At 41.9% G+C, this 15,058-nt stretch overlaps 1 protein-coding gene and 1 non-coding gene across 10 annotated transcripts in view; one reads left to right on the top strand and one right to left on the bottom strand.

The window, feature by feature from the left end:
* ctnnd2a (catenin (cadherin-associated protein), delta 2a) overlaps window positions 1–15,058 on the bottom strand; it is a 222,589-nt gene that overhangs the window by 110,412 nt on the left and 97,119 nt on the right. For all 9 annotated transcript variants that reach the window (XR_006841506.1, XR_006841504.1, XR_006841505.1 and 6 more), the window contains 3 exons: window positions 9,824–9,858; window positions 9,062–9,166; window positions 4,610–4,785 (listed from right to left, as the gene is read on the bottom strand). Coding sequence is in view for 6 of the 9 variants with exons in the window: in XM_046372048.1 (XP_046228004.1) it covers window positions 4,610–4,785; window positions 9,062–9,166; window positions 9,824–9,858 (316 nt within the window). In the remaining 3 variants the exon portion in view is untranslated. The remainder of the gene's footprint in view (window positions 1–4,609; window positions 4,786–9,061; window positions 9,167–9,823; window positions 9,859–15,058) is intronic.
* On the top strand, window positions 11,481–11,665 carry LOC124050032. Its single transcript, XR_006841538.1, has one exon. It is a non-coding gene; the product is annotated as a U2 spliceosomal RNA (small nuclear RNA).

Genomic DNA, 15,058 nt, shown 5'->3' with positions numbered 1-15,058 from the left:
AGTGTTGTTTTATATTTATAGTATTAAGTATTTTGTAGGTCACTGGGCTTATACCGGGACCAGGGAAACTAATTTCGTTCTACCTCATGTTTCTACATGTGTGAAATGACAATAAAACTCCTTGAATCCTTGAATCGTTTCTTAGCAAGAAAGTTAAAAAATAACTAAAATAACTAAATAAATTTTTGAATTAGTTCCTCCAGAAATCAAAAACATATATTTTCTTTCCATATCACCATGCAGAACAAAGTGTGAGACTACTCAAGGATGAGAAGCTAGCTGACTAAGCTAACCAAGCTACAACATTAATACTGACATTGTGCCTGGTCACAAGCACAAGCCTCTCGTCCAAAAGTAGATGCATGTTTCCTTCTGTGTGGTTCAGCAGGAAGAGAACAGTTCCTACATGAAACTGCTCACACTCTTTCTCTCTTTGAGCACAGCAAGCAAAGTAGCATGTAGTCTCAAGAGGAGGCAGACATCTGTACTGGCCACATCTCCAGAACTCAGCAACTGACACCAAGGCCATCTAGATGGATAAATGGCACTACAGGTAAGAAGAAAAAATATATACTTTGGAATTTGAGGTGAGCTGTCCCTTTAAGCACACATGTATACGCACAGTGTAAACGACCATGAAGATGTGATCATCCAATCACCAGCGTCTCTCATCACATACAAACACACAGACACACACATCAACAATCTGGAGTTGTGTTCAAATGCTACCTTTGTGTAAAAGCATCCAGGTGTGAATTGTTGCAGCTATACAATTGTGCAGAAGGATTAGGATAAAAGCATGCGTGCTCAGCAAACCTTCCCGGGATAAATATAGTAACGCACACAGGCGCACAAGCTCCCATTATGCTCTCAATGGCCGTCTCTGGTTATATTCCCCTGCTTCATAATGAGCCAAAGTGTGCTTGGTGAGGACAACAGGCCATTGGTTCCAGCACTGCTTTATTTGCAGAGGGGTCATGGAAACTGATTAATCTCTGAGTGGATTAGCAGTCTCTTAAAAATCTGACTTTCGGGTTATGGAGACAAACAGGCAGAGTAACAGACACAGGGAGACATCGACAGGGACTGAAAGAAAGGCAAATTGGTGAAATGAGGAACTGGTCAAATACACAGCAGGCTATGGTGCAGCTTCCACGCACATTCTCGACTCAGTAAAACGACCGTGTGTGTTTCTGTCTACGTGCTCATACGTGTGTGCAGAAATGCTGAGGGGGCAGAGGATAGCATTCAACCTTGAGCTGCTAGATCCACCCTGATCTCAACACACAAGAGAAAATCCTCACTGAAGCTGGGTTTTTACTTGGCTAAACTACTAATTTTACTCCAAATTGGTGAAAACTGTGGTGAAGAGGAAGATAAGAAAAAGATGAAAAATGGATAAACAACACAAAATTGTTAAAATTCAGGTGCCATTTAGACTTTGCTACTAAAACTGAATTACATGCACTGTGAAGAACTTCCATGAGTTCAATTCCACATAATTTCTCCAGAACTGTCATCAGCAACTTTATTTAATCCACTCTGACGCCTTTCATAAACAAATCACTGTTTTGATGTTTGCTCAAACCAGTAATGTTTGTGTATCATGACAGAAGGCACAATTCGTCTATGTAGAAAGTAGAAGCTTCATTGGCACTTCAAAATATTCAGCTCATGGAGGACAAAATCTTTTTCATAAAAATATAACTACCTAAGATTTAAACATCACCCTCAAAGTGACAGCAATGGCACTGCGAGTGCCCCACTGATTCCAATGTTAACAGAGAACAGAAATCTACAGCTCACTCCATACCACGAACACATAACCTACAGCAACCTGCCGAAGTCTACTCTCTCTCAGGATGTGAAAATCTGGGTTATAGGAGTCACGCTTGTGGAGTAATGAGCTGGATATGAATGATGGTTTCCACCTTAATCTCTATTAAATGAACTGTCTGTCCCAGGAATCACCATACTGTTACAAACTGTAATCATATGTTTTAACGCATCAATATCCATACTTTCACAGTAACAGCACAGGTAACAGATCCTACCCTCTTATATCTCTACAGATTATTGCAATTAGTCTTTAAGAAATGATTGAGAATTTCAGGTGTTAATGGAACATATTGTAAGTGCACATGTGAAAGAGCTGTTTTATATATAAAAGTCTCTTTATTTGAGCGCACATGGATAATTAGAGTTATTAGAGTGTGGATTATGGGAAGTGTCTATAAACAGCCAGGGAGGCATCTTAATCGGGGTGTGAGCAACTATCCAGAACAGTGTGCACCATAAAAATCTGCTCTACAGTCCCCTGTGTTAGTTTAGTAGGTTATGAAGCCAAGTGAGAAATCTAAGGCTGCTGAGACGCTGGCCGCAAACATGAGTTTACCCTCTTAATGCTTTATGTCACCTGATTGTGTTCAACGCTGCAGTTGAGCTACAGTCATTGAGACGCAAAGTTAGACAGCAACGGACTTTAGGCTGATGAAGACTTATGGGTGAATGAATAGAATGATGAGCAGTTCACCAGGTGAATAAATGATAAGTACAAATGAATTGTTGGCTGAGGTAACGAACAGACGGACAGCCTGACATGATGTGCGAGGGAGAGCACTTTCTCTTTCACCATTTGATGCCATCTAACGGAGCTGCTTCTTCGCTCCTCCGGTAAAACACTGGGATGTTTGAGGTGCCATGTATCCATGCATTATTAAAGCAGGGCCTCTCAGGGTTATAAATACCCCACAGAAGAGCAGCTACATGCGAGACCTTTCACTTTCTCTCTCTCTCTCTCTCTCTCTCTCCCTGAAACAGCCTCTTGTGCAAACTTTAAATAAATGCAGCCATACACACGGTTGAAGGAGTGCACATTCACGTGCACATGCCTGCAAGCACACCAACAAATTCTGCATGTGTTACACATGCATGCAAGCTGCACCTGCATATCTAGCAGCACTGGCTCCAGTAAAGCTATTCATGAGCAACAAGCCCATCTGACAACACTGGCCCCATTACAGTGACAAGCCAAAAACATCAGAGCAAAGGATACACACACATAAACACACACACACACACACACACACATGCTCACACAGACAGAGATGGTGAGCAGAGAGGACAGGGAGGGAAGAAAGGAGGAGGGAAAAGAGGACAGCAACACTGCAATAAAAGGGAAACAGAAGACTAGAAATCACAAAATTCAGAATCCTGATAGAATGAAATCTCTCTCTGTCTTATCTGTCCGTCCATCTGTATGTTTGTCTGTCTGTTTTTGTCTCTATCTTTGTACCCTGTATTTCTAATGTATTAAGGGACAGAATGGGAGCCTTTGGCTTTGGTGTGACTGTGGCGGGGAAATGAATGAACGTATTTACAAAGACAGACATCGGCTGCTTCACCTTCCTCTTTCATGAGATACGTGTACACAAGCAAGCAAATACACAACACACACAGGAAATGAGAAAGTCATAAAACACAAACCAAACATCCATTCACTTCACAGATGAACATGTGCAGGTATTTAGAAAAATGCATAAGAGGCATTCTAAAAGAGTTCTGCTTGTTAAATAATTACCTGATTTATAATTATTGACCTAAAATATTTCCACTTACTCTCAATCCATCTATCACAAATGGAACGTTGGCCCCAGACACAGGCAATATATTTTAATGAAGCACTGCAGCTGCTCACTGATTTAGCGGATGTGTGGGTGGTTTGAAAGTTTGTGTGTGTGTGTGTGTGTGTGTTTGTGTGTATGTGTGTGTATGTAAGCATGTGTGTATACAATATGTGTATTAAACTTGATATGTTAAGGATGTGAAAATTGGAAATAATTGGATCCTGTAGGATGGAAATGAATTTGGTGGGTTTTCTGTCTCTTAATCAGTACACTGCTGTGATTAATACATGACTTTGTCTCCCGCATTTTTTCTCAAGTCCTGCAAAATAAGAAACTCACTGAGATGTCTGTGTGGATTTAATCATCTCCTCATTTTGGACTAGCAGCGTCTGATTACCTGTCTCTTCCTAAACAGCTTTAATGAATTTGTCTCTCAAGTTCTGTCAAACACAGAAAAATGCTTTAAAAACCAGTTGACGCACTGGACTAAACCACTTCAACAGGGCTAACAAATTGGGATTCTACATGAATATGTACTTATACACTGACCAACTAGAGCCAACTGTGATGTCAAACAAATCCACTCTGAAAGTCAGAGTAACATGTAGCTGGAGAAGCGCTGTGTTGTAGAATACAAGGGGAAAAAAACAGTCGATGTTCGCTCGACTTGTCACGGAAAAACGACGGAGCGAGTTGCCTGCAAATCGGTGCATACAGTAACTCAACATCAGTCCTCAAAGGTCTGCACACTTTCAATGAGCAAAAAACTACAATGCAATTGTGCATAGAAATTGTGGAAAACTCTCCCGCGGTGAGTTACCTTCACAGTCAAAGTCCTCTGACATCAGTCATTATAATTCTCTGGCCATCAGCCTGCTGCACAAGTTCTAAAGAACAGTGTAAGAAATTTTGTTTGGCTGTCTTTTTCATTGTCATCAACACTTGCATCCTCGTTATCATCTGTGTACAGCTGTATATCCTACCTGGTTGTAGCTGTGCACGGCTCCTCCAACCTGCCCGCTGCGCTGAGGAGTTGCTGCTGAGGAGATGCTGTCGCTAAGGGCGAGGGTCTGGTTGCTATGGTAGCTGGCAGAGTACTGGAGCGAAGCCTCCGGGGTGGAGTTGAGCTGCAAGGAACTCTGGGAAAGAAGAGCCGGTCCTACCGATAGAGACAGGAGCAGTGCATGGTTGGATGGGAGGTGGGGGTTGAGTTGAGTTTGTGTGCATGTGTTTGTGTGTGTGTGTGTGTGTGTGTGTGTGTGTGTGCAGAGAGAGAGTGAGGAGAGAGAGAGATTAAGAGTGAGAAAGAGAGGGGGCGTGAAGGGGAAAGATTGAGAGGCAAAGAGTGAAATGGGGAAGGGAGAGAGAGAGCAGCAATTTAGAGCAGATAGTGCAGCAGTGCAGCACTCCGTGAGTTGGAGATGGCATACATAATTTATTAGTAGAGGGAAAGAGAAACAGAGGAACATAGAGAATGGGAGGAGGAGGAGCAGGGAGATGGAGAGGATGGCAGGAGGCGGAGGAGGGCAGAAAAGAAGAAAGTTGTAATGATGGAACGCCTAGTAAGTTGATTTGTTACCACCTCAAACATGTTTACTGTGTACTGTTGACCCTTCGTGTAAGCCATAAGGAAGTTCTAGTTTGGAATGAATCATTGAACACTGTTTTGTTCAAACTGTTATTTAGTCAGCTTTGCAAGACACTGGAATAAGTGACTCATTACACCTTCCACACACTCTGACAGCCTAAGCACCATCATGGCGTTAACACAGACGACTGCCTAACGAAATCAGCTTCAGTCAATGCTAAACCTGCCAGTCCGAAGCCAGCCCCATCCCTGTGGCTTCAAATAATAATCCCCTCTGATTTCACTGTGTACATAAATGTCAAAGAGGCCCACTGAGGCGGTTAAGTCATCCAAAAAACTGAAGAAGTTCACACAAATGGCTAACTTTAGAGTGTTATTACGATGAAATTATAACGTGAAGCTCCGATGTGAAGCACTGCATCTTACAAAAGCAAGGAAATGCTACACGGAATTCATTTGCATTGCATTCAAATGTGTATTTTCTTTCTATGTAGTTATTTCTATGTTCTTTTCTTCAAATTTTGATGCACCACATGATCAGACAGTCTTTCTGATGACAACATGAGCTTAAATCGTAAGAAAAGAAAATCAGAAAATATCAGAAAACATGAAAATTGGGAAAAACAGTAAAAAAAACAGAATTTGGAAATAATTAAACTGATTTCACAGGGCAGCGGACTGCTCGAAAGCACACAGAAGTCAGTGGTTATCTACATTAACCATATGTTCTGGTTTGACTGAAGAGCAGTCAGGTCCGTGACCTGTTCACTCAGAGGTGCATAAATATTTCACTAAGTTGCTATTTTTGCCCTCTCTCTGTCTAAATGTGTCTGTCTAAATACTCATTTCAAGGACATGCCGTGTGTTGTTAAAGTTAGGATGTCTCTTTTTTCCTCATACTTTCCCAGTTTTAAATTTAGAAATATCATGAATATGTCCCTGTAAAATCTACAAAAAGTGTCTCCCCCAGAGCTCACTGGCATGTTTCTTTTTCCCACCCAAAATAACAAAAGCCTCTTATTATTCTTCTCCCATATCTATTGGTTGCTCTTTGTCTCTCTCTCTCTCCCCGTCTTCCCCCAGAATCCCTGTGAGGCTGCGAGTTGCGAACCGAGATCAACTCCTCTGCTTCTTGCCTTCACAAAAGACTTGTCTTTTCACATCTCGATTCATCCCTTACTTTTTATGAATTATTAAACAGCACTCAGCGTTACGCAGACTGAGTGGGAGCTCCCAAACTCATCCGCCCTCAGCCTTTGTGTTTGTTACACTGTGTGAGCAGTGTGACAAAAACTGTAAGCGTTTGTAAAGTGTGGTTGTGCTGGCGAGTCAGATGATCAGGAACATCATCAAGTCGGCCGACGGAGAAATAGTGTGTTTAGGATTTTGCGTGTTTGTGCATGTGTGACAACGAGTACACGCATGTGCTCTGTGTGTGCTGTTTGTGTGTATGATTATGCGCGTATGAGTCAGAGGGTGAAATGAAAACGCGGCTGGCAGTGAGGCTTTAAGTCCTTTCAGGTCTCGCAGTCTCACAGAGTCTTCATTCTCACATGGAAAACATGAATATTTCAGCAGCTCAGACAAATTACGAAAATCATATTCTCACTAAATCTATGAAATGTTCACACACACTCACACACTTCACATAAACACACAAGGGCTTGAGGCTGGTTTGACAGCACAATGCACCAAATCTGCACAGTAATTGCTCTGAGAAGTATATTTCAGTTTATGACATTAACATTTTTAAGTCTTGGTCTCAAACATTTGCGTGGCTCTGTTGTGACACCTCACCGACTGTCGTATCAGGTGAAAGCAAAAAGCCTCCGTGTTTTGTGCCACCTTGCACTGAAGTCAGCGACATGTCACTATTCAGTGTATTCACCGCTGAGCTATTTGCAGAGCTACCTTTTAGGGGGAAAACACACATACACATGCACACGTACAGACAAAAAGCCGGGCCGAATTTATCAGCACGCACACACATTGTGATGCTTTTGGTTGAAGGCTATTTGCAAAATGGGGGCTGGCTATGAAGCATCCACAATAAGAGTGCTCACAGTGAGAGTGCCAACTATTTGGACTGAGAAGGAGCAGGAGTGACGCGGACTCAGACACTCCCTACAAACAAGATAACAATCAAACTGTCTGCCACGTCTCCCCACTGTTCTGCATGTGCTTAAACATCCAATTTGTTCCTTATCAAACGAAACCAGAAGCAGCAATTTTAGGGAAGCTGTTCCTCACTGGCCAGCTCTTTCTAAAGGTGCTAAAAATGGGAGCCACAGACTAAACTGTATACATCATCAGACTGCATACAGAAAAAACTAAAACTTGAAAAAAAAAAGTCTTCCCTAACCATCTGAATTAAAAATTATAAATCTTTCTTCTAGAGCTGATGATGAGCCATCTCACTTCCTTCCCATCTCCGTTAGGAGGAGCTCAGTAGGAATTGGTTACTGACATGATGTTTGGCACTGCTTCAACCAATAAAGCCAATAAAGTCCACTGAGTCATTTGACCCAGAAATGAATTGTGATTCTGTTGATCGCAAATAAAAACTTGAGATCAGATGTTAGTGGTGTTTGGGGTGGGGGTGGTTATCATGGTGTCATATGTGAGTAAATTCTTATGTAGAATTTCACTGAGCCACGTGTACGTTGCAAAATTCTTAAAATGCCATCCATCACAGCAATATTAACTACCAAAAAGGTCAGCAGACAATAAGTAAAATGGGAACGCAGTGATCCAAAACCAATGACCTGCAAAGAAAATGCCAGGCACATTTAGGAAGAGCTCATACGCAGGCTGCCTCTCAGTCACTGTTTGTACGTCTGTAGGATGGGAGAGCTGCATGAAGCTGAACGGTTGTTGGTGTCGGCTTGTTTGTCTGTTTAAATGTTGTCTGGCTGGCTGTTATCTGTCTGTCTCCACATGAAAAGAGCAATGACATTTTCACCTGCTTGTGGAGGAGTATTTCTAGTTATCGACCAGACCGCCAAGTCACTGTTTTTGGAATCAGTTGCATTTCTTAACAAACTCTGCTTACCTTTCAGTGCCAAACTACAGCCGTGTTCCTGTTTGGAATATACATTTCCTCATCTTTTTGCGCATAAAAGAATATATTCTCATTTTCAAATACTGTACTGCTACTTCATCTAACTATATACTTTACTTCTAATTAATCTGAAACAAATTCCTCCCTCGGCTCAACGTGCTTACTGTAAGTATAAATAAAGTTTGAGGGAGACTCAATAATAACAAAGGGAATTGCTGCACTTAGCGCCAGCTAACGAAATGCCTGAGGGACTAATAAGAGCACATTTTCTCTCCTCCTTTCAGGAAAACAAAAATAATTATCAAACAATACGCACCATAATTCTTCTGTATTTAAAACAAACACATGTGTAGTTTTTTTTATTGAGCTCAGCTGGATATTCTCTCTCCCACAGTAACTCTGCTTAAGGAGGGGCTGTGTGCAATTAAAATTGTGATTCATGTCCCTTTTGAAACAGTAACAGGGTCGTCCACATCCCTGCCTGCTTGAATCCATCAATCACATGTTGACAACCTTCTGAAAAATAAATAAATACTTTCCCATCAACAAAAGACCAAATGTGAATAAACATAAAATTTAAAAACTTAATTTAAATTCAGTTTGTGCCTTTATGCTCCTACACTGAGAGTGTTTGGGTGGCAGTGCTGATTTGATCTGAGTCAGGCAGATGAACAGCACAAAAGATACACAAGTGGTTGGACTTTAAATAGACACTTTATATTATTAAGTTGCATCCTCCTTTCCTACCCCAAACACACACACGATGACAACAATAAGCATACTCACGTTCTCCACTGTCGAGTATTCCTGATTCCTGGAGCGAGCGAATGCAGGAGTCCACCAACTCTAAACCCGTGGTCAACTCGTCCTCGATATCCTTTTGTCCATCTGCTGTGAAGTAGGAAAACAAGGAAAGACACAAAGAGACAGAGAGAGAAAATGGGGAGACGTAAGGATTACTGCTTGGTTATGAGATGAAGGGCATTTGATTTCATGCTGACCTGGGAGATGCCTGAGTGAAAATGAAGCTAAAGCGTAGTCGATTCTGTGTTCAGTGTGAGTAAGTTCATATGGCAATTTCTGTGTGCAGATGAGGGAGGAAAAAAACTGTATGTTTGTGGCTTTGCTTCAGCACCACTAAGACATTCTGATGTGTGTTTCAGTATGTCTGAGCGAGTGTGGGTGTATCTGTGTCTGAGTTTGCAATCATCTTTTAATCAATCAGGTATGTGGGCGGGTGCCTCCGCCCATGTATTACTGGACTGCTGTATAAATTCCAAATGTTCCTTGACGCACAATTCTCCGAGTGTGTCACTCCGACACGAGGCAGAACAGGCCTTGCTGGTGTCAGGGCAATAAATCTAATCCTTGAATTCGAGGTGTTCCAACTATAAAACCTTGCAGATTTCTGTCAGTATTAGTGAGGTTCTCAGTTTAAAAAGGAGTTTGAGGAGTTGTCTCACGCAGCCGCACCTTCACATGCATGGCTGGGCAGTGTGTGTGTGTGTGTGTGTGTGTGTGTACAAAGGATAGTGGTGAGTGGTGTACCTTGAGTGTTCCAGCGAAACTGCTCATCTGTTGAACTGCAAAAGAAGGATGCGGTTTTAATAATACGACTAAAAACCAGGAATGCAGCAATAAGTTACAGAGCAGCAGCAACATTTTGAAATCAAAGGCAGCTTTCAATAACGTGTACAAAGTGCTTTACTAAATATGAGGAAAATGAAATAAATCAAACAGAAGATAAAATAACTGAGATGTTCAGTTTCCTCCAGGTTCATACTCATATGTACAGATGACATTTAGTCACCAGTTTAGACTCACTGCTTTGGCATCTTTCACAAAACTAAATCTTAAATCATCTTACAGAAGGAGGCTCAGTGCACTCAGGTAACAGTCCTTACATTCTCAAAAGGATTATTGTAGAGACACAGACAACTACACACGCGCATTCACACACACGCACATTCACACACACACACACACAACCAAGACTTCTTTTCCATTTTCCTGATGACTGTCAATTGATTGGTGATAGATGGGCGGAGAGGTTGAAAAGAGAGAAAAAAGCCAAAGTGAGGTAGAAGGAAACAGACAGGCGGAAAGAGAAAGTTAGAGACATGTATTGAGCTGCCTGCTGTGTGATCAATGCAGACACAGACAGACTAACTGATTCATATAGACTCTTTCATCTCACTTCATTCACACCATTACACTGGCTGTCTGGACTAGTTGGATTGTGTCTGAGCCTGTCGCATTTGGACTGTTTGCTATTCCACACACCTGACCTTCTAATTGCATGTCTGTCAGTGTGTGTGTGCATGTGCATGTGCACCTCAGGTGTCATTGTCCAATTTGTGCCTAAGGTGCTGGTGTGTCGCCATGTGTGTACAAGTTTGTTGCGGTACATGAGAATGAGCGAATACATTTACATGTGTTTACCTGTCTGTTTGTGTGGTTGGCTGAGGCCTTCCAGAGGTGGCATTTTCTGAATCGCTTTCATGGACTGATTTAATTGGTTGAGTAAGTTTTGATTTTGAACACAGTAGATTATTTCTGGAGTAGCAGTCTTGTAAAGCACAAGGCGGAGCCAAGCAAGGAGCGCGGTCAGGAGGGATAAAGATCACCGCTATCAGAGCAGCTCCAGCCATCGTGGAAAAAAATAACAACTCTTCTTTGAGAAATTGTTTTTGTTCAGTGAATTTCTGATTTCAGTCCGTCAAAGTCTGTCAAAGTAGAAATTCATTTACCTAATCGTTATCCTGACAGCAATGTGGTAGAAAAGCTTAAATCCACTTGAATTCTTCTACCTTTTTGAAATATGGTGACGGTTTCAATTACAAATGGTTTTTCAGCTGCCAACACACACATCATTTGATTAAAATTCTGCATGTTTTACTTGCAGTGATTTTTGGAACAAAAATAATGCTTGCAAAGTGAAATACTTTGTGGAAATAAGGTGACAGCTCGAAGGCTGCCCAGTGGTCAAACTTTACAGGTTTGCAGTTTGCTAAGTTAATGAAATATATCATGGCTGGGGCAACAATAGTCTGAACGATAGAAATGCAGAGTTGAGACCTTAAGGTTATTGGTTCAAATGTTTTGGATAAGCAGAGGATATTCCAAAAGTATAGCCGCTCTGTGGACTGATTGAATTGCAGGCAAAAGCTAAATCTGGCTGATGCAAATAGAGAATTCAGCTTAGGTAACTGCTAAGGTTTGACTAAGATCAAGTGTAGTATCTGTTCTTATGAGTTTAATATCTGATACATTCTCCATAACTGGACAACATATTAAATGGAGTTTTAACACTGGGAGCTGAAAAAGGGGCTTGCTCTGTTTGCTCCATCGACCCGGTGCTGCAGAGCTGCCAGGAAGGGTGCACCTTTGATGGGGCAGCCATGGCGTAGAGGTTGGAGAAGCGGCTTGTGATCAGAGGGTTACCGGTTCAATTCCCCCACCGGATGGACAGGAAAAATTTAATGAGAACATGCCCCCCCACCCCCATTAACCTGCTGTGCACTTGAGCAAGGCATTTACCTGACAGTGGCAGCCCACTGCTCCTGTGTGTTTCACTGCATGTAACTTGCTGGGTGTTGCGTTTGTGTTCAACTAAGGATGGGTGAAATGCAGAGGACAAATTCAGTGTGTGTATGTAAAAATATATATACTGTCAATAAAGCTGATTCTTCTTCTATTACACACACACACACACACAGACACACACACACACACAGACTCACAAAGATGCCCATAAAAAGAATGATAACCAGGTGGTAGAGAAACTGTGCCTTTGTGTGCCTGCAGGAAATACAACAGAGTACTGTAGTAAACACTGTGTCACTGCGTTAAAGTGTACTTGATTAGAGAGAGAAAGAGACTGAGGCAAGAGAGAAAAAGAAAAGTTTGCATGAGACACTTAGGGAGCTGATAGACAGGAGAGAGAGATTTAATAAGCGCAGTATTATTCCACCACATTGCACACTCGCCTGCAATGCCACAACACCGGCGAGGCAGCGCCTCACTTTAAACAGTGAGCCTGCATTAAAGAGGCGTTTTAAATTCACTGCTCCACTGTCAACCACCACACAGCTTAAATCAACAGACAGCGTCCTCTACCGTTCCCAGCGAAATCCACATGCACACACTCCACCTAGCACCCACGAACGTACATCCAGGAAGAAAAAATTTTGTATGTGATATTAATATGGTTTATATAGTTCCAGTTTTTGCATGAGTGTGTGTGTTTATGTCTCACATTGTGGGGATTCAAGTACTTCTGATTTTGCTGAAAAGGGAAATGGACCAATTAAAAAGCAGGTAAACATATGTTGAAGATGGCATGTAGCCATCCAGAGAGAAATCCCAGCAGCCACATCCTCCATGAGTCATTAGTCCTCAGCTGGGAGAGCACTGCTCTGAAGGAGTCACACACTGCTCAAATCCTGCTGCTGCCTCCCTTGACAGAGAGTAGCACTTAAGAACACTCGGCCATCCTGATAGGGGTGTCACTGAGGATGTGTGTATATTCATGTATCCCCACCATGCAAGAGCACACCCACAGTCTGCGCTCACACAACACAAGAACATACATGTTCTACAGGTGAGGCGTTCAGCTCCAAATTCTGCACAAAACAAATTTTAACAACCTTTTGGTCCACAAACACCTACAGATACACAGCATGTGCTCAAGTGTCAACTTCACACACAAACTGAATTGAAAGCACTTTGTGTCTTTGATAATTGATATCCTGTTGAGTTGCAGAGAGAAGTAAAAGGCAAAAATGGCGTGCAGTCCTGGCCATTACTGCCAACATTATAATAGGAGCCTAACAGACCATAATGTCCTGTCTGGCATTTATTAATGCCTCAGTGAGATATGTACATATCTCATTATGTGTGTTTTTATTTATTGTGGAACAAGGGACGTCAATTAATTTTAATTTCCAGCCCTTACCTGGCGATCATAAGATAGGAGAGAAGATCCTTTCAACAAAAAGTGACAATGAGCCTGCAACCACATGCCTCATCTAATACAGCACATAAACTAGTTTGTCAATTCACTCTGTCAAAGCCAATTCACCCAAATGAAACCTTTTTCACTATCAGCTTAAGAAATCTCAAGTATGGATTCAACCCAAGAACTCTGAAATGAATAAATTGGAAAATCATCAGTGAAACTGCCCCAATTTTGTTACTGAAACAAAAACTATTGAAACACACAATAATGATGATGAGGAAGTACAAATCCTACACATAGTGGCTTTAAGATTGGAGGGACTGTCAGTATGAGCAGCGAGAATAAGTCACAAGTCAGAGAAGTAGGAACTGAAACGATGCTACTTGATCTCCATTTTCTTTTATCTTGGCCTTCAAAGAGGTGCTGCAGCACAGCTGAGGGACTGGGAGGGACTCGGGGTCTTGTTCAAGGAGAGCTGAACAAGCAGGGTGGACAGTTGTGGACATGGCAGCTTAAACCCAAGTTCCCCAGCTAAGGGTGATCTGTCCTCCAAACTGCACCCCCTTGTTTTGCAACCTTTCCAAAATGCCAGTTGTCAGAGTGACTGCTGTTCATGGAGACTGAAATAAACCTGAATGACAAAGAGCCATTCAAGCCAAACAGGGGGGAAGCTGGACATTACAAAGCAGTCCAGTCTGTTTAATGGGCCTTTCATTAGGCTATAAAACTACTAATTAGCTTGGAATGACATTCAGTGATTGCAGAGAGAGAGAGAGAGGGATGGCATGAGGCTTGTTAGAACAAATGAAGCGTTGGTGTGTTTCCTTCATTGCCAACTTTAAGATGGGTTGTCAGCAACAGCAATTAAAAAAAGCAAAAATAAACCCGCACATTTTTCCTCTGTTGCACTTAAACAAATCATGAAAACAGCGAAAACACCTGAAAATCTCATGAGGCAGGTATAAACTTTACACCAGACAGCCTTATCTGTTGATTCCTGTTACAGCTGTGCACTTGTGTTCAACAAATGCTGTCTTGGTGATATCAATATCACATCGATACATTTTTATAATTGTCCTATAACACACAGATGACAGAGACAGGGCACTGAGTAGGTATTTATGAAAAACCAAAAAAATCAATAAATGTCTTCAGAGCTCACAATAAAGCTCACTGATGGATCTTCTCTATATTACATCTTACAGGAGATTTCTTCACTCTTTCAACTGAAGGCACTGACAAGCATTAAGCGTCTGTCATCAACTCCTCGTCTAATTTGCACTTGCTTAGCACAATTCTTATTCGTCAAATCTTTCCAGTAGGTTTCACAAGCCAACTGTTCACAGGCCAGTGATGGAAAATGTTGTTGAGTTTCCACACTAGGACCAGGTCTCCTTCATCATTCAGTTCTGTAGGAAATTCATAGACTTCCACTGACCTGAGAAAATCCTCAGGGCGAAGAGAAATAACTGACTTACGGCAGCACCAGGGCCTGTCTTCACTGACAGCTCAGATGAAGATAATGTCAGGCAAAATCGTGCCAACTCACTTTTAGGTGTGCAGCCTTTTTTTCAGATCTGTGTGTTCCATGATAAATATCTACCCAATGGTCCCATTGGTGGTTGTCATAACAACAGTGTTGTACTTTATCATCGTCAGCATGACAACATAACAATAATTTGTCAATCGAGGCAAAAGAGTGGGCACAGGAAGTGGAGGTGGAGCGTGTGTGTGTGTGTGTGTGTGTGTGTGTGTGTGTGTGTGTGAGAGAGAGAGAGAGAGAGAGAGAGAGGGGGGGGGTAGAGAGATTTGAAATTGCCTTT

The sequence above is a fragment of the Scatophagus argus genome, chromosome 18 (genome assembly GCF_020382885.2).
Source record: "Scatophagus argus isolate fScaArg1 chromosome 18, fScaArg1.pri, whole genome shotgun sequence".
Classification (NCBI taxonomy): domain Eukaryota; kingdom Metazoa; phylum Chordata; class Actinopteri; family Scatophagidae; genus Scatophagus; species Scatophagus argus.
Note: the sequence above shows the minus strand (reverse complement) of the source record. Positions and strands in the feature narration are given on the sequence as shown.